The following is a 17,811-nucleotide window of genomic DNA, read 5'->3' on the forward strand; positions in this document are numbered from 1 at the left end:
GTGACAAAGTGTCATGCAGGTGTACTCCTATCAAAGTAAAGCATTTCGGCATTCTCTCTGCACTAGGGTAATTGACTCGGTTTTTCAAAATTGGATTTCACCGGTTTATTCCAAAGTTTTTTCTGCATTTTTTCCGAAATTTCAAATATCGAAGCGAATATATCATCTACATATTTGGTAATGTATTTGATACATATGTCCCTATTTCTTAGCTCGATAATGCTGTCGTCAATAATTTTGTCTAAAACAATGTCAGCTATAGTGGGCGATAAAGGATTACCCATCGGCATACCATACACTTGCTGGCAAAAGGTTCCATCGTAGACGAAGTAGTTGCTTTCCCTCAGACAAAATTCTAATATTGTTAGGAATGGTTTTTTGGTTATTATTGTATGCTTTTCTAGACTTGATCACTGCTTCATTATTGTGTTAATCGCCAAATGGATGGATATATTCGTGAATAAAGATACGACGTCCAGGGATATAAGCATTTCATCATAGCCAAAATTGGTCAACATAAGGCGTTTCCATTATTGCCACGAGTGTAAGTTACAAATCCGGAAAATCCCGGGATTCTAGGCAAATAATCCTGAGACCGGATCCCGGGATCCCGGGATTAACATTCCTAGCTCTCACGCACAATTCCAAACAACTGTTGCAACATTTTTGATTCTCGCCACAGCCTGTATGTTTTAAATTAACTTTTTGCCTGCGATAGTCTCACGTTTGCTATTGACATTTTAATAAATAAGTTGGTGGAAATAGTATTTTTCTGAAACGTATACACTTTTATTTGTAAACGGATATTGCAAGCGTTTACAGCAGATTAAAATGGTACGAGCACAACATAAAGTGTTTTTATATTTCTATGTATGTCACTTTGCTGATGCCGATGGAGAAATTTGCTGTTGTTGTGATAATTTTCGGTGCGTTACTTTGGTGGTATGGATATTAAATATTACTAGTGAAGCCGCATGGCGTTAAAAGCACAGAACTTAATTTCAAAAACTTAAAAAAAATTCCAAATGTTAGTCAGAGTTATAAGAGATCCGAGGGCTGGTGAAGAGCAGTCAGGCATAGTGGGTGTTTTTAATTTCATCAAAATTCAAATCACCCTATCCGATGAAAAAGTTCTTAATTAAAAAAAAAATAAAAACTTTACGACATATCTACAGGTAGATAAAGTCTTGAATTTGACCTCTGATTTTTGAATTCCTTTTCAAAAGTGCTCTCAAACTAAAATCTTCCTAAATCTCTTTCATCTGACATAATTTGAATTTGGTTGTTCGAACAAATGTCAACCCTCCTAAATAAATGAATAATTTGAATACATCTTTTTAAACACGTGGCAAACTTCTTCAAACATTCCAAATGGTCAAGCTAAAGATTTCTGAACATTCTTTCATTTGACTACGGTATTTTTATATTTCATATACTTTTTGTATTAGTTAATTGAGTTTGACCTTTCAAACAGGTGGCAGCCTTCTTCAAAAGTATTTTCAAGCTCAATCCTTGTTAGCTTTCCTTCGCCTGACATTGCGATACATATTTTAATTAACTGATGAATTAAGTGGAATCTGATTTTTTAAACATGTGGCAACCCCGCGAAGTAAAGTTCAGAAATAAAAGTTTTTCAAACCCTCTTTGATTGGTACCCATATTTTATTAATTCATTAAACTTATTAAATTATTTGTATGTGGCAACCCTCTTTCAACATCTCAGAAATATTTTTAGCGTTCAAACTAAACGTTTCCTAACACTCCTTCAATTGACATCCATATTTTGATGTTTCATAAAACTTGTGTGTATGTAAACTAAATTCGACATTTCAAGCAGGTGGCAACCCTCTTGAAAATATTTTCAAACTACTATTTTTTGAAACCGCTTTCGTTTGGTAAACAAATGGTGATGTATATTTTTCTTAGCTAATATGATTTTTTAAACAGGTGGCAACCCTCCTATAGTTCAGCTAAGAAATAAAGCTGTTCAAAACCTTTTCGGTTGATACTCATTTTGTAATATTTGATTTTTTTTTTAATAATTTGAATATAATTTTTAAAAGGTGGCAACCCTTTTCAAAAAGTTAAACCTTATTGCACATACAGTCCAAACCTTTTCATTTGACACCTAATTTTTAAAAAAAGCTCCAGTTTTTTATTTATTTATGTTGAAAAATTAAAGAAAAAATATTGAAATATTGAATGCTTCCACTTTTTTCGCAAATACTTGAAATTAATTTCAAATGCGTGCAATTATTTAAAATATTATTCACCAAAATGTTTCCATTGAATACATTTAATTAAAAAAAATGTACTCATTTTCATTGACCGATGGGTTTTTTTGTTTACCTACCAAACGTGGTTGAGTAATTTTTACTCCTAGATCGGCTGTAATCATACGAGATCTTTTAATTAACTCCGTACACTTTAAGCGAAGATGTGTACAACATAGTATGCATGTACATATATTATTTGTTCTAAATATCCAATTCACTCCTTAACTTTTCTCTATTCGATGTCAGCAGACATTGACAGCCTTGCATGTATGTATGTATGTATATAGCTACAAGACTTATCTTTCAAACAATTTTTCTGCTTCACAAAATACTTTCATTTTCCTCAAACTTGCATTTTTGCCAGCGGCGAAATGCAGTGTTGAATTTCTGGCATAAATACTTAAAAGTAAACTATTTTTTTGACGAACTTTTCGATAAATATGTATGAAAGCAATTGTAAAACTTGTTTTAAAATTTCCTTCAATGCACACAAAATATTTGAAATAAAATAATTTCGTTGTTACTGTTGGCAAGTGTGATAAAAGTTGTGCCATTAACATGAACGATTCGTTTAAGTTGCTTTTATGTTGTACATACATACATATGTGTTATTTGCTGCACAAAATATTCATTAGAGCGCATTGATGGCGTGCTTCCCTCGCGCCAAGTGGAATTTTACTAGTTTTGACAGTTTTACGCGTAGGTTAACTCTTGTTTCACACCTTTTGTACACTTTTAACAAATGTCGTAAAAAAGCTATACAACTCAGTTTAAAGAGATAACAAGATGATAAAATAATTTTTTGTATTGACTACTTGCCGCCTTTCACAATCGTCCTGTGAGTATTCGTACAGCAGATTGGCGGAGTTGTAATGCTAATTTTTTGTATGCCGGATTTGCAAAAGGCACTAAAACGGCAGAAAATTTCTGCCTTAAAAAATTTACGTTAAGACAGGGTTATGTTTTAGTGCCCAACTTTTTGAAACACAATTTTGATATTAAGTGGAAGTTCGGAATTAGGCCATTTACATCCACACTCGCCAGTCGAAAGTATTTGCAGTCAAACTTACTAATGCCATTGCAACTTTACTTGCTTGCTTGCAGGCTGTTTGCAACTTCCGTATTTCTGTGGCACAGGTCATAAGATGTCTCGCGATCGAGAGTCACCAGTGCTAAATACTATTAGGTGCAGCATAAAATCTTCAATGATCCCAGAAACTTCAAGAGCCCCAGAGTTATGGTAAAAATCTCTTTCATTGATGCAGCTGTTATCTAGAGGTCACAATAAAATGGACGATTTTAAAAAGGATGTAGATGTATTCGATTAGAGCCTTGAAACCAGACCCAATCCGATGGCGTCTTTATGAGCGATCATCAAACGAAAGTGTTATAAAATATCTCCAAATGATAATACAAGGACTAAAGTTTAAAATCCCGTAAATAGGGCATAATGCCTAATTTTAATAGCAAAATATAAGAACAAATTGCAATGATACCAAAAAGCATGTTAAGCGGAAGGCTTTCCTGGAACCGCACTGCTCTAACATATAAAAAATAATCATGAAAAATGTTACCATGGTCTACTATATTAGGCCGCGCGTGTACACTAGTGTTAAGTATAACTGAGCATAATATCGAAATTGTTAGAAATAGGGGTAAAACGGGGTAAACCGCAGTTTTCAGATGAAAAAATATATTTACTACTTGCGCCGGGAATTTAATGCTCGGCTCCACCCGTACGTAGACTTTTTTTGTTTATTATATGAAAAATTTGTGGTTAATTGAAATTGCAGCAAAAGTGTCAAGTACTATATGAGTATGGACGTGTAAATTATGAAAATCATCTCTTTTTTGCCAATGGTTGGTTCGAACTCAATAGTAAAAAAAAAATATTTGGTTAAATTGAAAATATGCTATCTAAAAGATATTCAAATGCAATTTATTTAATGGCATCAAAAAAGTTTTTTACTGACAAGTAACTACTAGGGTGTTCGATTATTTGACTCCTCTCCCGAATCGGTATTAAGACCGCAAAAGGTATGCTCGGCGTTCACAGAGGTTTTGTAGAAGAAAAATTAAATCATCATCAAAACAATTAACCGAAAAAAACGAAACCGACTTCAATTCTCATGTATTTCGTCATGATCCAATAATCGGATTTAAACCAAATAAGGATAGGACTACCTCTGGGTTACCACCTTGCCTTTAAAAAGAATTATCAAAATCGGTTATGCGGTAATATATGTACATAAAAAAAAATATTCCGACGAATAGATAACTTCCTATCATTACTCACAAAGATAAATGAAAAAATAAATAATAAAAAATTTTTCAGTTGAGGTAGTTCTAGAATAATTTTTAAAACACCAAGAAAAATGCGAATAATCTTCGTTTCACTGATTTATAAGTAAAAAGAAAAATTGAATGTGTTTAAAATTATCAATTAGCGTGTTCAAAGAATCTTGAATTTCTTTTAAACTATATACAGAAGATAGTAAATTTTAAATAGGTGGCAACCCTACTCAAAAAAATTAAAGTGTTTGCACATGCGAAGGCCATGCCCTTTCATTTGGTAACTCATTTTTTAATCCAACGAACGGTGAAAATCCTTTTAATTTTTATTAGGTGGCAACCCTACTCAGTAAAATAATCCACTATTGCACATCTGGAAGCTAAGTGTTTACGTTTGACTGCGACGGCGCAGAACTGATGCCTACGCTTATTATGAATGTATTTAGTAATTTTGTCAACAGGTGGCAACCCTATTCAAAAAAATAAAACATTCGTGCTCTGCTAAAGGGCCAATCCCTTTCATTTAACACCTCATGTTTTGTAATCCAACGAATGGTGCGGATCTCTTGTGTCGATACAAAGTATATTAGAGAAAATCTCGTCAAAACCCGTTCAGTAGTTTTCGAGATTACCGCATACAAAAAATCTCAACTTTTCTTTATACTATGTATAGATTCAATAAAACACTCTGGCTAATTCGATATTCGAAAAATTACGGTGTAAAAAAAACGGATTTAAAAAAACTAGTCAACCACCCTTATAAATACATATATATGTACATTTGTATGCATTCATGTTGCGTAGTTGACTGGCTATTTGTTGTTGCGGCTATTTGTTGTAACTGGAATTTTTTCTAAATCTAAATGTATTGTACATACAAACATATGTACGTTTGTTTTAAAAATGTTCACAGTTTTTATATTTGTGCATTCATTTAATTTGTATTTGACAGCCAATGAAAGCATACCAACGAAAATAGAAAAAGTGATATTTGTGTGCAAATCAAGCATTATTTTATGCGTAAAAAACTCTTCACCCACAAAACTGCACTGCGCTCGGCACGTTTAAAAGAGATCCAATGAAAGACTAATGAGGCCTCGGAAAATTACTTTCCCAAGCGTTGACAGCCATGATAAGCGGAAAAAAGATTACGATTTACGGTTATGCACCCAAAAATATACGGGTCATCTATAAGCAAGGTGCCCATTTCAGCTGCTGAATGTCATACAGAAATACCAAGCTGTCATCATCGCAGTATAGGAAATGTGTTGAATGCCAAATAATTTCAAAAAAATGCAGCGTTCGACATTTATTACAGCTGACATGAAACAGCGTACAATTTAGAAAGGGATTTGTGACTTTTTGACAACTTGTCTCCAGGCTCACCATCATCAGTAGGTGAATTGCCACAGTTTACACCCAATCTACATAAATTTAATGGCATCAGTTTAATTTGTCGGTCTCAACACAAGAGCCGTAACTGCAGAATTTTCAAGAGTTAAATAACTTTTAACGTAAATGTGAACGAAACAAGAATCCCACGCAAAGCACCAGAGAACGGAGAAAAATTAAAGCTGGCGAATTTTTCTGAAAAAAGGAACCATGGCAGGCCAAATTGGGTCGAGTAATCGAAAAAATAATTAGTAAAACAACTCTTTTCACATTCCAAAATGCATTTTTGTCCCCAGGGCGATGTCCAAAGAAAAATGGGGCATTCAGTTTTGTATTACCTAGTATCGAGAAATGAATGTGTTTTAATATGAAATTTTTGGAAATTTTTGAATACATTATAATGTTGATTACATAGTTAACAGTAATATAATCGAGAACTCATAAGAAATAGATTATATTACTTATCACGCATGTAATGCATTGCTACTTTGCCGACTGGGCGGGTTCACTAAAAACTGCTACCCGATCCAAAATATTTTCCTTATCCAGCCTTCTTTGACAGTCACCATTTAGCTGATCCTCGGGGAGTTCCGTGTAAGTGAAACTACGGGCCATGCCACACTGCCAACTGGTACTGAAGTGCTTGTATTTAGGGCGCTGATCAAGGCATTTGAATTGTTTCACGCAACAGGTACTCACAATGAATATCACACACAGTTGTCACCATTTACCAAGGAGCACTAAATGTGGCTCTATGTTGAGAGATTTGGCAGGAATAATGAGATCATCAATAAAAAATACTTAAATTGGGAATTATTATATTTGGAAAGAATAATAAAATTGGAAAAAACGCGGTATAAATACCTTTATCGAGTAAAAAGAAAACTACATATGTCGAGAATTTTGTCTGACTTAGGTAATACTTCAAAAATCCGTGGTAAAACCTCATTCCATCGTACAATTGTCTTTTAGTTAAATATCTGGATAAAACAACATTTTAGTTTTGAATTGGTGGTCAAAAAGTGCAAGTGCATACACTAGGGTGATCCAAAAATGCATGTAAGACATTAAAGCCGGAGTTTTTATGCTCTCAGCAACATTGGAGTGATAAATAAAAAATCTTCAGTATTAAAAAATGATAAAATAAATAATTGGATGTTGATTTTGTAAATCTTGATTTTCAAAATTTTGAAATATTGATTTTCAAGAATTCCATACCATTTCCACGAAAATTTGTTTTTTTTCCCCCGCATAAAGTACGAGCGCTTGAGGCGACCTCTAAATATTTTTTGATTTCAAAATAAAAAATAGGGTTACAAGTTTTCGATATATTTAGAATAATTCTGGCGGGTGAGAGAAATCTAAGCATTTGTTAAACTACATATGTATGTATGCATGAGTATGTATGAGACAATTTTTATTTTTTCTGTGTTGTATTTCACTGAAACGCGGGTGTATTACAGTTTTATGCTTTTAACATTTCTAATAATATTTTATCTTCCTTGTCATTCTTAACATTTCAAAGAGATATCAGGAAAATAAAGCTTTAATTCTCTTTTAAATTTGATTGTATTTGAAGAGCTTTTCACCCCACAGCTTAGCACGGGACATGATTTGTATGGTAAAGCTTATTACCGAAGCAACACATTTACTAGCTGGCGACCTTACAAAGTGTGTGTATGCAAAGTTTCAAGTGAAATGTTGCACCAGTGTTTATAAACAGGCATGGTATACATGTCAGGGTAATGTTAAGTATTATGTATAAATTTTATCAAGAAACATAGCTTTACAAAGGACACGTAAAAAGCTTGTCGTTTACGTATGAATACGGTGGCCATCGATGTTATTGTCCTTTTTTTCTTTAATTTTCCTGGTAATTTACATATTTATTTTATAAGGAGCGCCATATGTTCTGTATTTCTGATCTGTATTTGTTCCGTAATCAGTGCTCGGTATTTCGACGCCTTAAGAGCTTATAAAAATGGCATGCAGATGAATCGAAATTTACCCCGTAAGCAGTTGTAATTTTTAAATCCGAACACTTGTGACTTAAATCGATAACAACATTCTGAGGTTATAATTTCGCTAATTAAAACTTGGTACTTGTGAGTATAACAATTAGACGTTAATGATTACATATACATATGTATGTGGGGAAAAATTGCCCAAGCTAAATTCGCCTTAGTATCGGGTTTCGATACGAGTATTTGTTTTTCGATGCCTAATCAGTGCTTAATTCAAAAGTATCGATACCAAAATTGTTGTATGTATTTGTATTTACTCGTATCGTTTCATCCCTATTAAGAGTGATGTTTCAGGGCTAATAAATAAAGGATCATAGAAGAAGGTTTTAAGATCTCTTAGCAATTGTGGGAAAAATTTGCGAAATAAATAAAATATAGAGATATATGGTGAACGTATATATGCACATACAGTGGCGGTCAAAAATGGATGAATGGTGTTTAGTTTTAAATATTTAAAATGTTTTTCAAGCTATAATTTTTTTTTTGATATTTTTTTATAAAAACGTGGTGCATGCTTTATGAAAAACTATATAAATCACACTTTCAAACTTTATACAGAACTTTTTTAGAAAGTTTTGAGTACGCAGTTAACAAGCTTATAAAATTCTAGTAAAATGAGTGCAAGTTTTGAGCGGCTATTGCGGTTTTTTCATATAAATGGCGAAATTTAGTAAAACTTCTTTATTTTTTTCGCAAATGGTCCTGCGAAATTCATGTTAATATGAAAACAGTTCTGCACAAAATTTGAAGCACAAAGCATATTTTTATAAAAAATAAAAAAAAAAATAAGTCTTAAAACTATTGTAAATATTAAAAACGAAACACAATTCATCCATTTTTGACCGCCACTGTAGATATGTCATACAAAATTATGAGCTTGTTGAGCCATAAAATATCCTCAAATGTTTCTAATCACTTCCTTTTCCTATAAATGCAGCTGGTAACACTGCAAAGCTTTTTGGCACAGAAGTAAAGTTTTACTATAGTACACACAGTGAAAACTGCGGCAACATTTTAAGGCTGGCAATATTTGTTGCAGAGCTTTAAATGGACAAACTTAAAAATGTAATTGCTCAGAAAAGTTAGCAAACCAAAAAAATTTTAAGTTCATTTTGTTCCAATGGCATGTTTACTGTAAGTGCCGTTTCATCCTTTCAGGGTTCCAGTTAACCAACAGGCGGATTTCCGGCTGAAATTGTATGTATAGTAGACGGTTTCATACATTCTATGCCTAGCAAACGGGTAGCCGGTTGACAGGCAAACGGAATATCCAAAATGTGTAGTATTCTTATCTCTTCGATGAATGCATCTGACTGGACGCCATCAGAGTTCTTGACATTAACTTGGATAAAATTTGTCGGTTTTTCATTAATTTAAAAATTCGAAAAAGTAGATCCCATTGTTATTGGTTAAGAATTTAAAGTTGCGCATTGCGTGAAATTTTTTTAGAAACAAATTTTCAAAATCAATCAGTTCTCAATATTGTATATTAAAAATTAGAAAACATTATAGAAATTTCCAAAAAATACGATTTTGAAATATTTTTCGATTTTATATTCCAAATATATACAAATACAAAGTGTTTTGAAAATGAAAAAAAAGGTATTAATCGGCTAATTTTTTGCGAAGTTATTGGCGACATCGCGAAAGCGGCTGGAATAGATTTAGTACCGGGAACTGATTCCCTCTTAGCGGGTCATACCTTTTTAAATTATTCTTCATAGTAAAATGTACACATCTTTAAATAGTGAATTGGGTAAAAGTAATTTTTAAGCAAAAAACAAAACCGACTTCAAATCTCATATAAAAATTTAGGAGTATCGTTATTTTTTCATGATCCAATGATCGGATCTAAACCAGATTGGTATGAGACCACCTCTGAGACACCGTTGACGTGGTCCAAAGTTATGCGGTAACATACATAAAAAAAAATATTCCGACTAATTGATAACCTCCTCCTTTTTTTGAAGTCGGTTAAAAACAAACAACAGACAAAGATCAAAATTAAGATTAAGGAGAAGATGAGGGGAATCGAACAAATGAGGAAGATAAATATGCAGGGGAAGTTAAAGATGAAAGTAAAAATGAAGATGAAGAAGAAACTGAAAATGAAGGTTAATATGAAGATAAAGATTAAGCTGAAGATGATGACAAAAATAATAAATCAGGATGAAGCTAAAACTGAAGGTGATGACGAATACGAAGATGAAAATGAAGCAGAAGAGGAAGTTAAAGGTAAATATATAGATAAAGGTAAAGATGAAATTAAGATTTGATATTTACTTTGAGATTAAGGCTTAGGTAATGTTTCAAAAAACCATAAGTAAAACAAGCAGCTTATCATAAAAAGCGAGAGTAGAAATTGTAAGAAGTTTTTGTAAAAAAGTTACAACTAAATAAATTCTGTGTTCGTATGGAATAGTAGCCTATGCCGAAAGGCTGGCTTTAGTAAATTTTTTCTATAAAGTTTCACTTCTTCTGCGCGTAGGAACTACATGAACTCCTATTTTTCGTTCCTTTTTAGAATGCGTATATCTAATGTTGAAATTAAAGTACAAATAACTGTTCTGTTTGTTACCAAAGTACTTTAACCCTTTCCCAAAATGCACTTTTTCGAGCGGCAAGCAACGCCAATTGCACAAATTGAGTTCGTTTGTGTGTGCTGTAATCGTTGCCAAGAGACTCTTGACACCGAAGTGACATTTCGAAATGACCAATGGCGCTGCTTTACTTAATTGTTGGAGGAACTTGCATGTTCATACGCTGTTGCACTTTGACATATGTATGCACTTGTACATTTTTCTGTAAAACATACATGTGTACAAACTAAGTGGCGCCATGTTGTGTTAAAAATTGACTACGCGCAAAATTGTTTGCGATCGAAGACTGGAGCTAAAAAGCAGTGCGGTGCACAGTGGTTCAAAACTGGAATTTAATTATTCTAATTCACTGGAGCCCTAATTTTTCAACAAATTTGATAAGTTTATAAAGTTTATAAAGTTAGTAAGAGACCAGTTGAGCCCGATTTTTGAATTTTTATATGTTTATACAAAATTTTTTAGTGAAAAATGCAGCAATTTTTAAGTGAATCGATTCTTCTGTTCTAGTTAATAAATGTAAAATAATAAAAACAAATTAAAAATAATTGTAGGATTACCCCAAAACGAAAAAAATTCACTAGAAAAATTTTAAATTTTATAAAAAAATGTTCCACTTTATTATATTAAAATTTCATGAACTAAAACACTGCATACACAAAATTTTCCTAAACACTAAAAAAAAAAATCATTAATTTTTGGTGAACTTTTTTTAAATATCTCCATTTTTTTTGTTTTGGGAAAACCATACTATTGTTTTCAACTAGTTTTTATTATATAACATTTACTAACCGAAACAGGAGAATCGATTTTCTTCAAACTTGCTGCTTTCTCTGCATTTTGCACTAGAAAATTCAATGGAAGAAAATGAAAAATAAATAATCGGACTCACATGATATCTTGCAAATTTTAATTCAATTTAAATTAATCAAATTGAGTGAAAAATTAAGGCTCGAGTGAACAGTAAATGTCAGTTTTGGACCACTGTGCGCTATGGCATTGGCGCCATTGAACATTTCCATCGGCATGCCTCTTAGAAATGTTGAGCAAAACTTCTTGCGAAAAATTGACAAAGCAATCATTTTCATTGAAAGTAAATGACAGCATTTTTCGCTGCCAACAATTCTTCTGCACATTTCAAAAGTCAATACCAATTATGATAGCTGCTGTCGCCACATTGCAAAGAGTTAAATAAACAGAATTAGTATTATGTCTAAACGTAATTAAACGAATGTAAAATGCTGAATTTTATCTACCGAAGAGCATTTTGCACAAATATTTATTATATTAAAAAAAAAAAATGTTTAAAGAGCGCGAAATCTTATTGCATATTTGAATAATGTTATGATCATATTTAGGAATCCAAAAGTTTTACGACAACCAGCATGCATTTAAATTATTCATTTTGCCATTTTATTATTCACTTGTTGCTAAATAGTGAACGCCATAATCCAGTCGAGAAATTTTGCTACATCTGCGTAGATGACATACTGATTGCTGATGCATTTGTTCTGCTTCGATGGCAGTGTCGCCGAAACTGTGCCACGCAGCAGCCACCGATTATTTCGTTTCAACAACAATCCAGCGCCTGAATCGCCAGTGCAAGGCCCCACGCCCGTTCGCTCGTCAACAGCTCGAGAGGTCAACTGGCCACGCGGCAACATCAAACCTGCGCAAAAAGTACGATTGGAGGTGAGGCTATGCAATTGTGGTTTTGATGCGAAACACATTTCGTTCGACACAATAGACGCTTGGATAATGCGCGGCACTGCGGCTATAGCGGGTCTGCTACCCACAAACGCGCTGTCGCTGTGCATTTTTGAAATACCCCAGCCTACAATTAAGGCACGTTCACCAATAATATATTCGAGTTCGACGGCGCCACTCCACAGACACGCCGGACGTATGTAGGTGTTGAAGCTGACAATAAAAAGGAAAGGTTCAAAACATACAAAATGCACATGGATTTTAAGATCACTCACCGCACTTGATGCTTCAACACCAGCACCGCTATGTCCGCATCGTAGGTGCCCAGCGCGGCATTATAGTCGGGGTGTAGGTAGATCTCGCTTACTGGCGCTGCTATTGAGTGCTCCTCATTCCAATTTCGTAGATTATGGCGACCAAGAAAGACAAGCACCTCGTTGGCTGTGTAGCGTTGCTTATGCAGCCGGAAGCAATGTGCCGAACTTATGACCACACGCGAGGACACCAAGGTGCCAGCGCACTGATAAGCCAGCGATGTTAAATTATTCACGTAAATTGCGGCCAACCATGGCCAGGCGCCGCGTGTAAGTACTGTATTTGGCGGCAAAGTGGTCAACGTACTGTTGGTGTCAACGAAATGAGTGACATTTTGGTCACTACCAGCCATGCCAGGAGATAGTGCGGGCACCGTACGAGCGGTTGCAAGCGGTGGTATGCTGGGTGCAAACATGTTGACTTGGACTTTACTCATTTGCGCTGAGGTGGCCGCCGCTAGTTTATCCATTGCGGAGCGCTGTTGCTTTTGCTCATTTGGGTGTGTTGCAAGTGGTCTGGCATTGTGATCGGTAAATTTTGAAGCGCTTAACTGCGAGCGGGAATGTATGCGCATGTCTATTTTGCCACAAATGCTTTGAATTGATGTATGTTTTGGAGGGGGGCTGAAATGAAGCGAGTGGGATTGTTATACGTGAATTGAATCAAAGTCTGAGGAAAGCCTCTTCGTTAGCTTCAAAAAACTTTTAGTAAGATATTTATGACGTGAAAGGAGTTTGATTTCGATGTACTTGGATACAAGCATTGTTTCCTTATTGACCTTCAATGGATGGAGCGAAAAGCAGAATACTGTTTGTTGGCACAAGCACTACTGTGTTTCAGCATTGAGAGAAATTTTGAAATTTCAATAGCCTTGACTCGCTTTTCTACTACACACAGTTGAGTCATTCAGAGTCATGCCAGAGTCATATCGGTTTAACTCACACATATTTATTTTTACTAATAAATCCAAAGCGACTCGCGAGTCAGACACAATCCCTTGCTGTGTGTGATAGCAAAATATCAAAAAATGGTAGGCGTTATAGCTGAAAGTAATGAAGGAGACAGGATATCTACGTACTAACACGATGGCCGAAAGTAGTGCTACAATCCCGTTTCGCCCTCATCGCCCATCGACCAGTCACAAAACCGCCTAAATCGCCGTTGTGGCAAAAACTAGATTTGGTAACCCTGATGATATGATAGATTTTTTGTAATTAAAAAATCAATAAATGTCTTCAAAACCTATCTTGCATGGTATTAATAGAAAAGTTACCCATATTACAATATTTTGCAACAAATGGAAACTGCGATATTTCAATCATTATTAAGCTTATATATAGAGAAATCGAAATAAAATTATTGTCCAAATTTTAGCTAAAACCACATAAATCGGATGTTCAAACTTTATACAAAACTAAGGAAAATTCATCAATTATCATCAAAATTTCGAGCTTATCAACTTGAATTTTTATAGCATTTTGTGGGCTATACCCCTACAATTTTAATTTCATTAAGTGCAAGTTTCAAGCGTCTAAAAATCGAGGTGATTTTTAGTAATTTTTTTGGACTACATTTTCGGTTTTTTTTTTATGGAAAAAGTGCAATTTACGAAAACTGGCGTTACTTTTTTAAATTCTGTTGCTAACGATCTCCTGCATTTTATTTTATAAGAAATTCGTGCTTACAGGGAAAAAAGTGCAAAAATCCGCCAGCAAAAAAAAGAAAATATGTTCTAGAAATCAACGCCATTTTTAAACCCCTGAAACTTGCACTTCATGAGACTAAAATTGTATGGGCTATAAAACTGCATACAAAAAAATGTTGTAAGGATAAAGGTTAAACAGCTTGAAATTTTAATTAAAATTTTATAAATTTTCGTAAATTTTGTATAAAGTTTGAAACTCTGATTAATATGGTTTTGGCCAAAGCTTCGATAATAATTTTATTGAAAAATAACAATAGATAAAACATCTACAATCTATAACGATATCTGTGTTAGTAAACATTTTAAATTTGAACGAAACTACGCGTATTTTTATGAGGATGACGCACACAGGGATTAAGAAAAAAATTAGATGTTTGTATTAGTTTTGAAATTATAGAAAAAAACCAGCGCATTTAAACTGCAAAGTGAAACTGTCGGGATTCCAGGGCTGTTGCAGGGATTTTTGAAACATTTTAAAATATCCGAAAAAGTATGGGTAGTGCTTAAAAAAAAAACTCCGTCTTAGCGTTTTTCAATACAACAACTAATTATCGATTATTTTTTTACACTCATGCCTAAGCTCCTCTCCACTTACATTTCAGCGTGTGCGCTTGACGAATGTTCCGCATTAAATTTCGTATCGGTTGCTATGAATTGAATGTCATCATCTTCCTCTTCATCATCATCCATCAACGTAGCAGCAGAGAATTGTGCGTCTTCCGGTGCTGTGTCTGACGGCTCATCATCTCCGATGAATGTAAATTTTCTAGTATGTTCAAGTTGAATTTGTGTCACGAATATGCTGTGATCTACAAGGAATAATTTCAAATCTATTTATTATACACTGTCGAGCAGCTATGAATATTATAATTAATAAAAGTATACATAAATATGTATGCAAGAGTGTACCTGCTTGACCTACACAAATTATGTGATTATTTGCGGTCACCTGCAACACTTTAGGCGGAAAATGCGTTCGTGGGAACTTGATTTTATACAGAACGGGCGCATCGCTGTGATACTGGCCACGCGATAGCAATTCGATTTCACCAAGGTAATTCTGCAAAGACAATAGCAGTAATTATTATATTTTCATTCACTTATTTCATAGATTACTTACCGTCGTTGGCTTTCCACGCATGGAGAGTGTCACTTTGACTTGCAAAGCTTCGCTTGGGTCGGGATTATGCACGGAAAGCACACCAAACCACTCAGCGCCGTCGAAGCGGTACTGAAAGATTTTCGGACACGGACTTATGGGTATGCCTTGTGGAGAAACTGGATTAATGCGCTGTAGAATGCAGATGAATATGGTGGCAATGTGTAAATTCATTTCAAATTAAATAAGTCGATTTTGTTTTCTAAACTATTCTTGAATGTAGAGTTTGTAAGGTCATCTTGAAGAGCTGAACAGAGAGCTGATGCTGCTCAATAAGTATGCGCTTTTCTATAATTAATTATTTTATTGTTCATCGCGTCTCTAATTAGGCGAGTTTACAGCGGGAATTTAAACATTCTTTGCTTCTATTAATTCAACAACTTTGACATTCGTTGTTATCTCTCGGCTGGCATTCAACATCTCAGTTTTTCTAAGTTGACAGGCAATTGTTTTTACTACTTGGGAGTTGTCGCTCTTTTTTTGCGAATTGTTTTGTGCACTTCTTTGTCAACATTTGTTTTTGGTGTAGTTGTAGACAATGTAGAGCAACAAGTGCAAGCTTAATGAATAAGTAGTATTAGGTAGCTCTGCGTTTGAACGAACAAACAAACGTACGTACATATGTTAACATTACTTGAGAGTTCCTGTTATCAACTTCTCTTTACTTCGCTTCTTTAATTTTTAGCGCCTTGTTTGTTCTTGTTGTTTTCGATCTCAAATATTTTTATTTGATCTTCTGTAGAGCTTAGTAAGGGGAAGGCAGAACTTTCTCTCGAACAATGGTGCAGTCACATGAACCTCTATTATTAATTATTTTGTCTCTCTAAGCTCAGGACTGAGTACGGATAAAGCTCATATAATATTAGGTGAACAGTACTTCACACTAGTTTTTAGACAGTTTACTAATGTGGATCAGAGTCGATGCAGGGGTGCAAGACACTGGAAATATTACTCTACACATTTGAAGGTAACGAATAATGCCAAGTAAGGAAAAATAAGAGGAAAGTGGGCGGGAGTGCTACCTGTGGCAATTATGGCTTCGAAACATTTACACCACCCTCTCTATAGTTCCAACTTAGCCATTCCAGATTATTGTTTAACCCAAAAATTAAAAAAAAAAACAAATAACTGTTGGCGGTTTTCGTCTAATACTAATGATTTATGGGTGTTTTGAAGGTGTAGACAAATTGTTATTTTTACGGTAAAAGTAAACTTTGTGAAATATCGGGAAAATGCCATTTGTGCGATAGCAATGTGCTTCAAAAACAAACAAAAAAAAATCGAAACACACGAAGCAAGCTATCAAGAAACTATGGGCCAATTATGGTTAAACTGCATTGTTATTTTTTCTCTCTGATGTTAGGATTTTTTTTAAAAGGACTTTGTATTCAAAGTTTTCTAATCGAAAAATATAGATTTTCAAGAATTCCATACCATTTCTACGGAAAGTTGTTTTTTCCCATATAAAATACATGGAAAACTTTGAGCGCTTTGAGCGACCTTTAAATATTTTTTGATTTAAAAATATAAAAAATAAGTGTATATTTTTTAGATATAGAATAATCCTAGGGGCTGATAGCATTAAAATTCCAACTTGACCTATTTCGAACCACCCTAATGTATATATATTTATAAAGTAAGTACGTAAGTATTCGATATTTACTTTCAAGTGCAATGTATAAAATTATGTTCGCCGCAAAACATGTTGCATGTTATCATATGTACAACAACTCTATCAATATCTTTATCACTAGGCTGATAGTCTACTGATAAAAATGCTCTTCCTTTCTCCACTACCCTCTTACATTATGCGCAAGCGTGAGAAAAAATCCTTAATATTGAGAATTTGCGGCGAATTTAGCACTGGAATTAGTATACATACTGTTAAGCGAAGTTGTTGAATGCCAACTGTTGTGTGACAGCGCTGTAATCGCTAATCAGTGGACAAATTGGCGCGCCTTGGCATACCAGTGATAAAATTTTATAGGAATCTCAAACCACAGGCTAGCTCGCATACATTTCTATACACTTCTGCGCCTACTTATTTAGAAGGGGGCTAATTCGTATGTTCAACAGGTAGTTTGGCTGGTATATTGTTTTTGCAATTTGCAGCTCAATGTACTCAAAAGAAAAGCAACTACATACACTCCAAAAAGTGCATGTAAAACTACTACTACAAAGTGTTTATTTTTCAACCAAAATCTATGTAAGATTTGATTTTGAACATGTGATATTGAAAATATAAACATAAATATACCCATCAAATGTTTACAATTGCAAAAATTTTGAAAGTAAAAATACATTTTTTACTAATAGTAAACATTAAGTGCTCATATTTACACAA

The 17,811-nt window shown here is 34.1% G+C and overlaps 1 protein-coding gene across 2 annotated transcripts; it reads right to left on the minus strand.

Moving 5' to 3' along the window:
- Positions 1-11,906: 11,906 nt before the first annotated feature.
- On the minus strand, positions 11,907-16,204 carry gd (gastrulation-defective). 2 transcript variants are annotated; one of them, XM_017631794.1, is made up of 5 exons: positions 15,429-16,204; positions 15,227-15,368; positions 14,904-15,117; positions 12,564-13,226; positions 11,907-12,501 (listed from the first exon to the last, which is right to left on the minus strand). In XM_017631794.1, the coding sequence occupies exons 1-5, from the start codon at positions 15,639-15,641 to the stop codon at positions 12,012-12,014; spliced, it is 1,722 nt and encodes a 573-aa protein (XP_017487283.1). In that variant the 5' UTR covers positions 15,642-16,204; the 3' UTR covers positions 11,907-12,011. The 2 variants fall into 2 exon arrangements, with proteins under 2 accessions (XP_017487283.1, XP_017487282.1); XM_017631793.1 differs by having other exon boundaries at positions 15,218-15,368.
- Between the last annotated feature and the right edge of the window lie 1,607 nt (positions 16,205-17,811).

Source organism: Rhagoletis zephyria, unplaced genomic scaffold (assembly GCF_001687245.7).
Source record: "Rhagoletis zephyria isolate East Lansing unplaced genomic scaffold, Rhagoletis_zephyria_1.1 Rzeph_scaffold_09257, whole genome shotgun sequence".
Taxonomy (NCBI): domain Eukaryota; kingdom Metazoa; phylum Arthropoda; class Insecta; order Diptera; family Tephritidae; genus Rhagoletis; species Rhagoletis zephyria.

Coding starts and splice junctions, on each gene's coding strand:
- gd (XM_017631793.1), bottom strand. CDS start 15,641: ATGAATTTACACATTGCCACCATATTCATCTGCATTCTACAGCGCATT. Junction 15,118..15,217: donor AATTTGTGTAGGTCAAGCAG/GTACACTCTTGC, acceptor TATTCCTTGTAG/ATCACAGCATATTCGTGACA. Junction 12,502..12,563: donor GTGTTGAAGCATCAAGTGCG/GTGAGTGATCTT, acceptor TTTTATTGTCAG/CTTCAACACCTACATACGTC.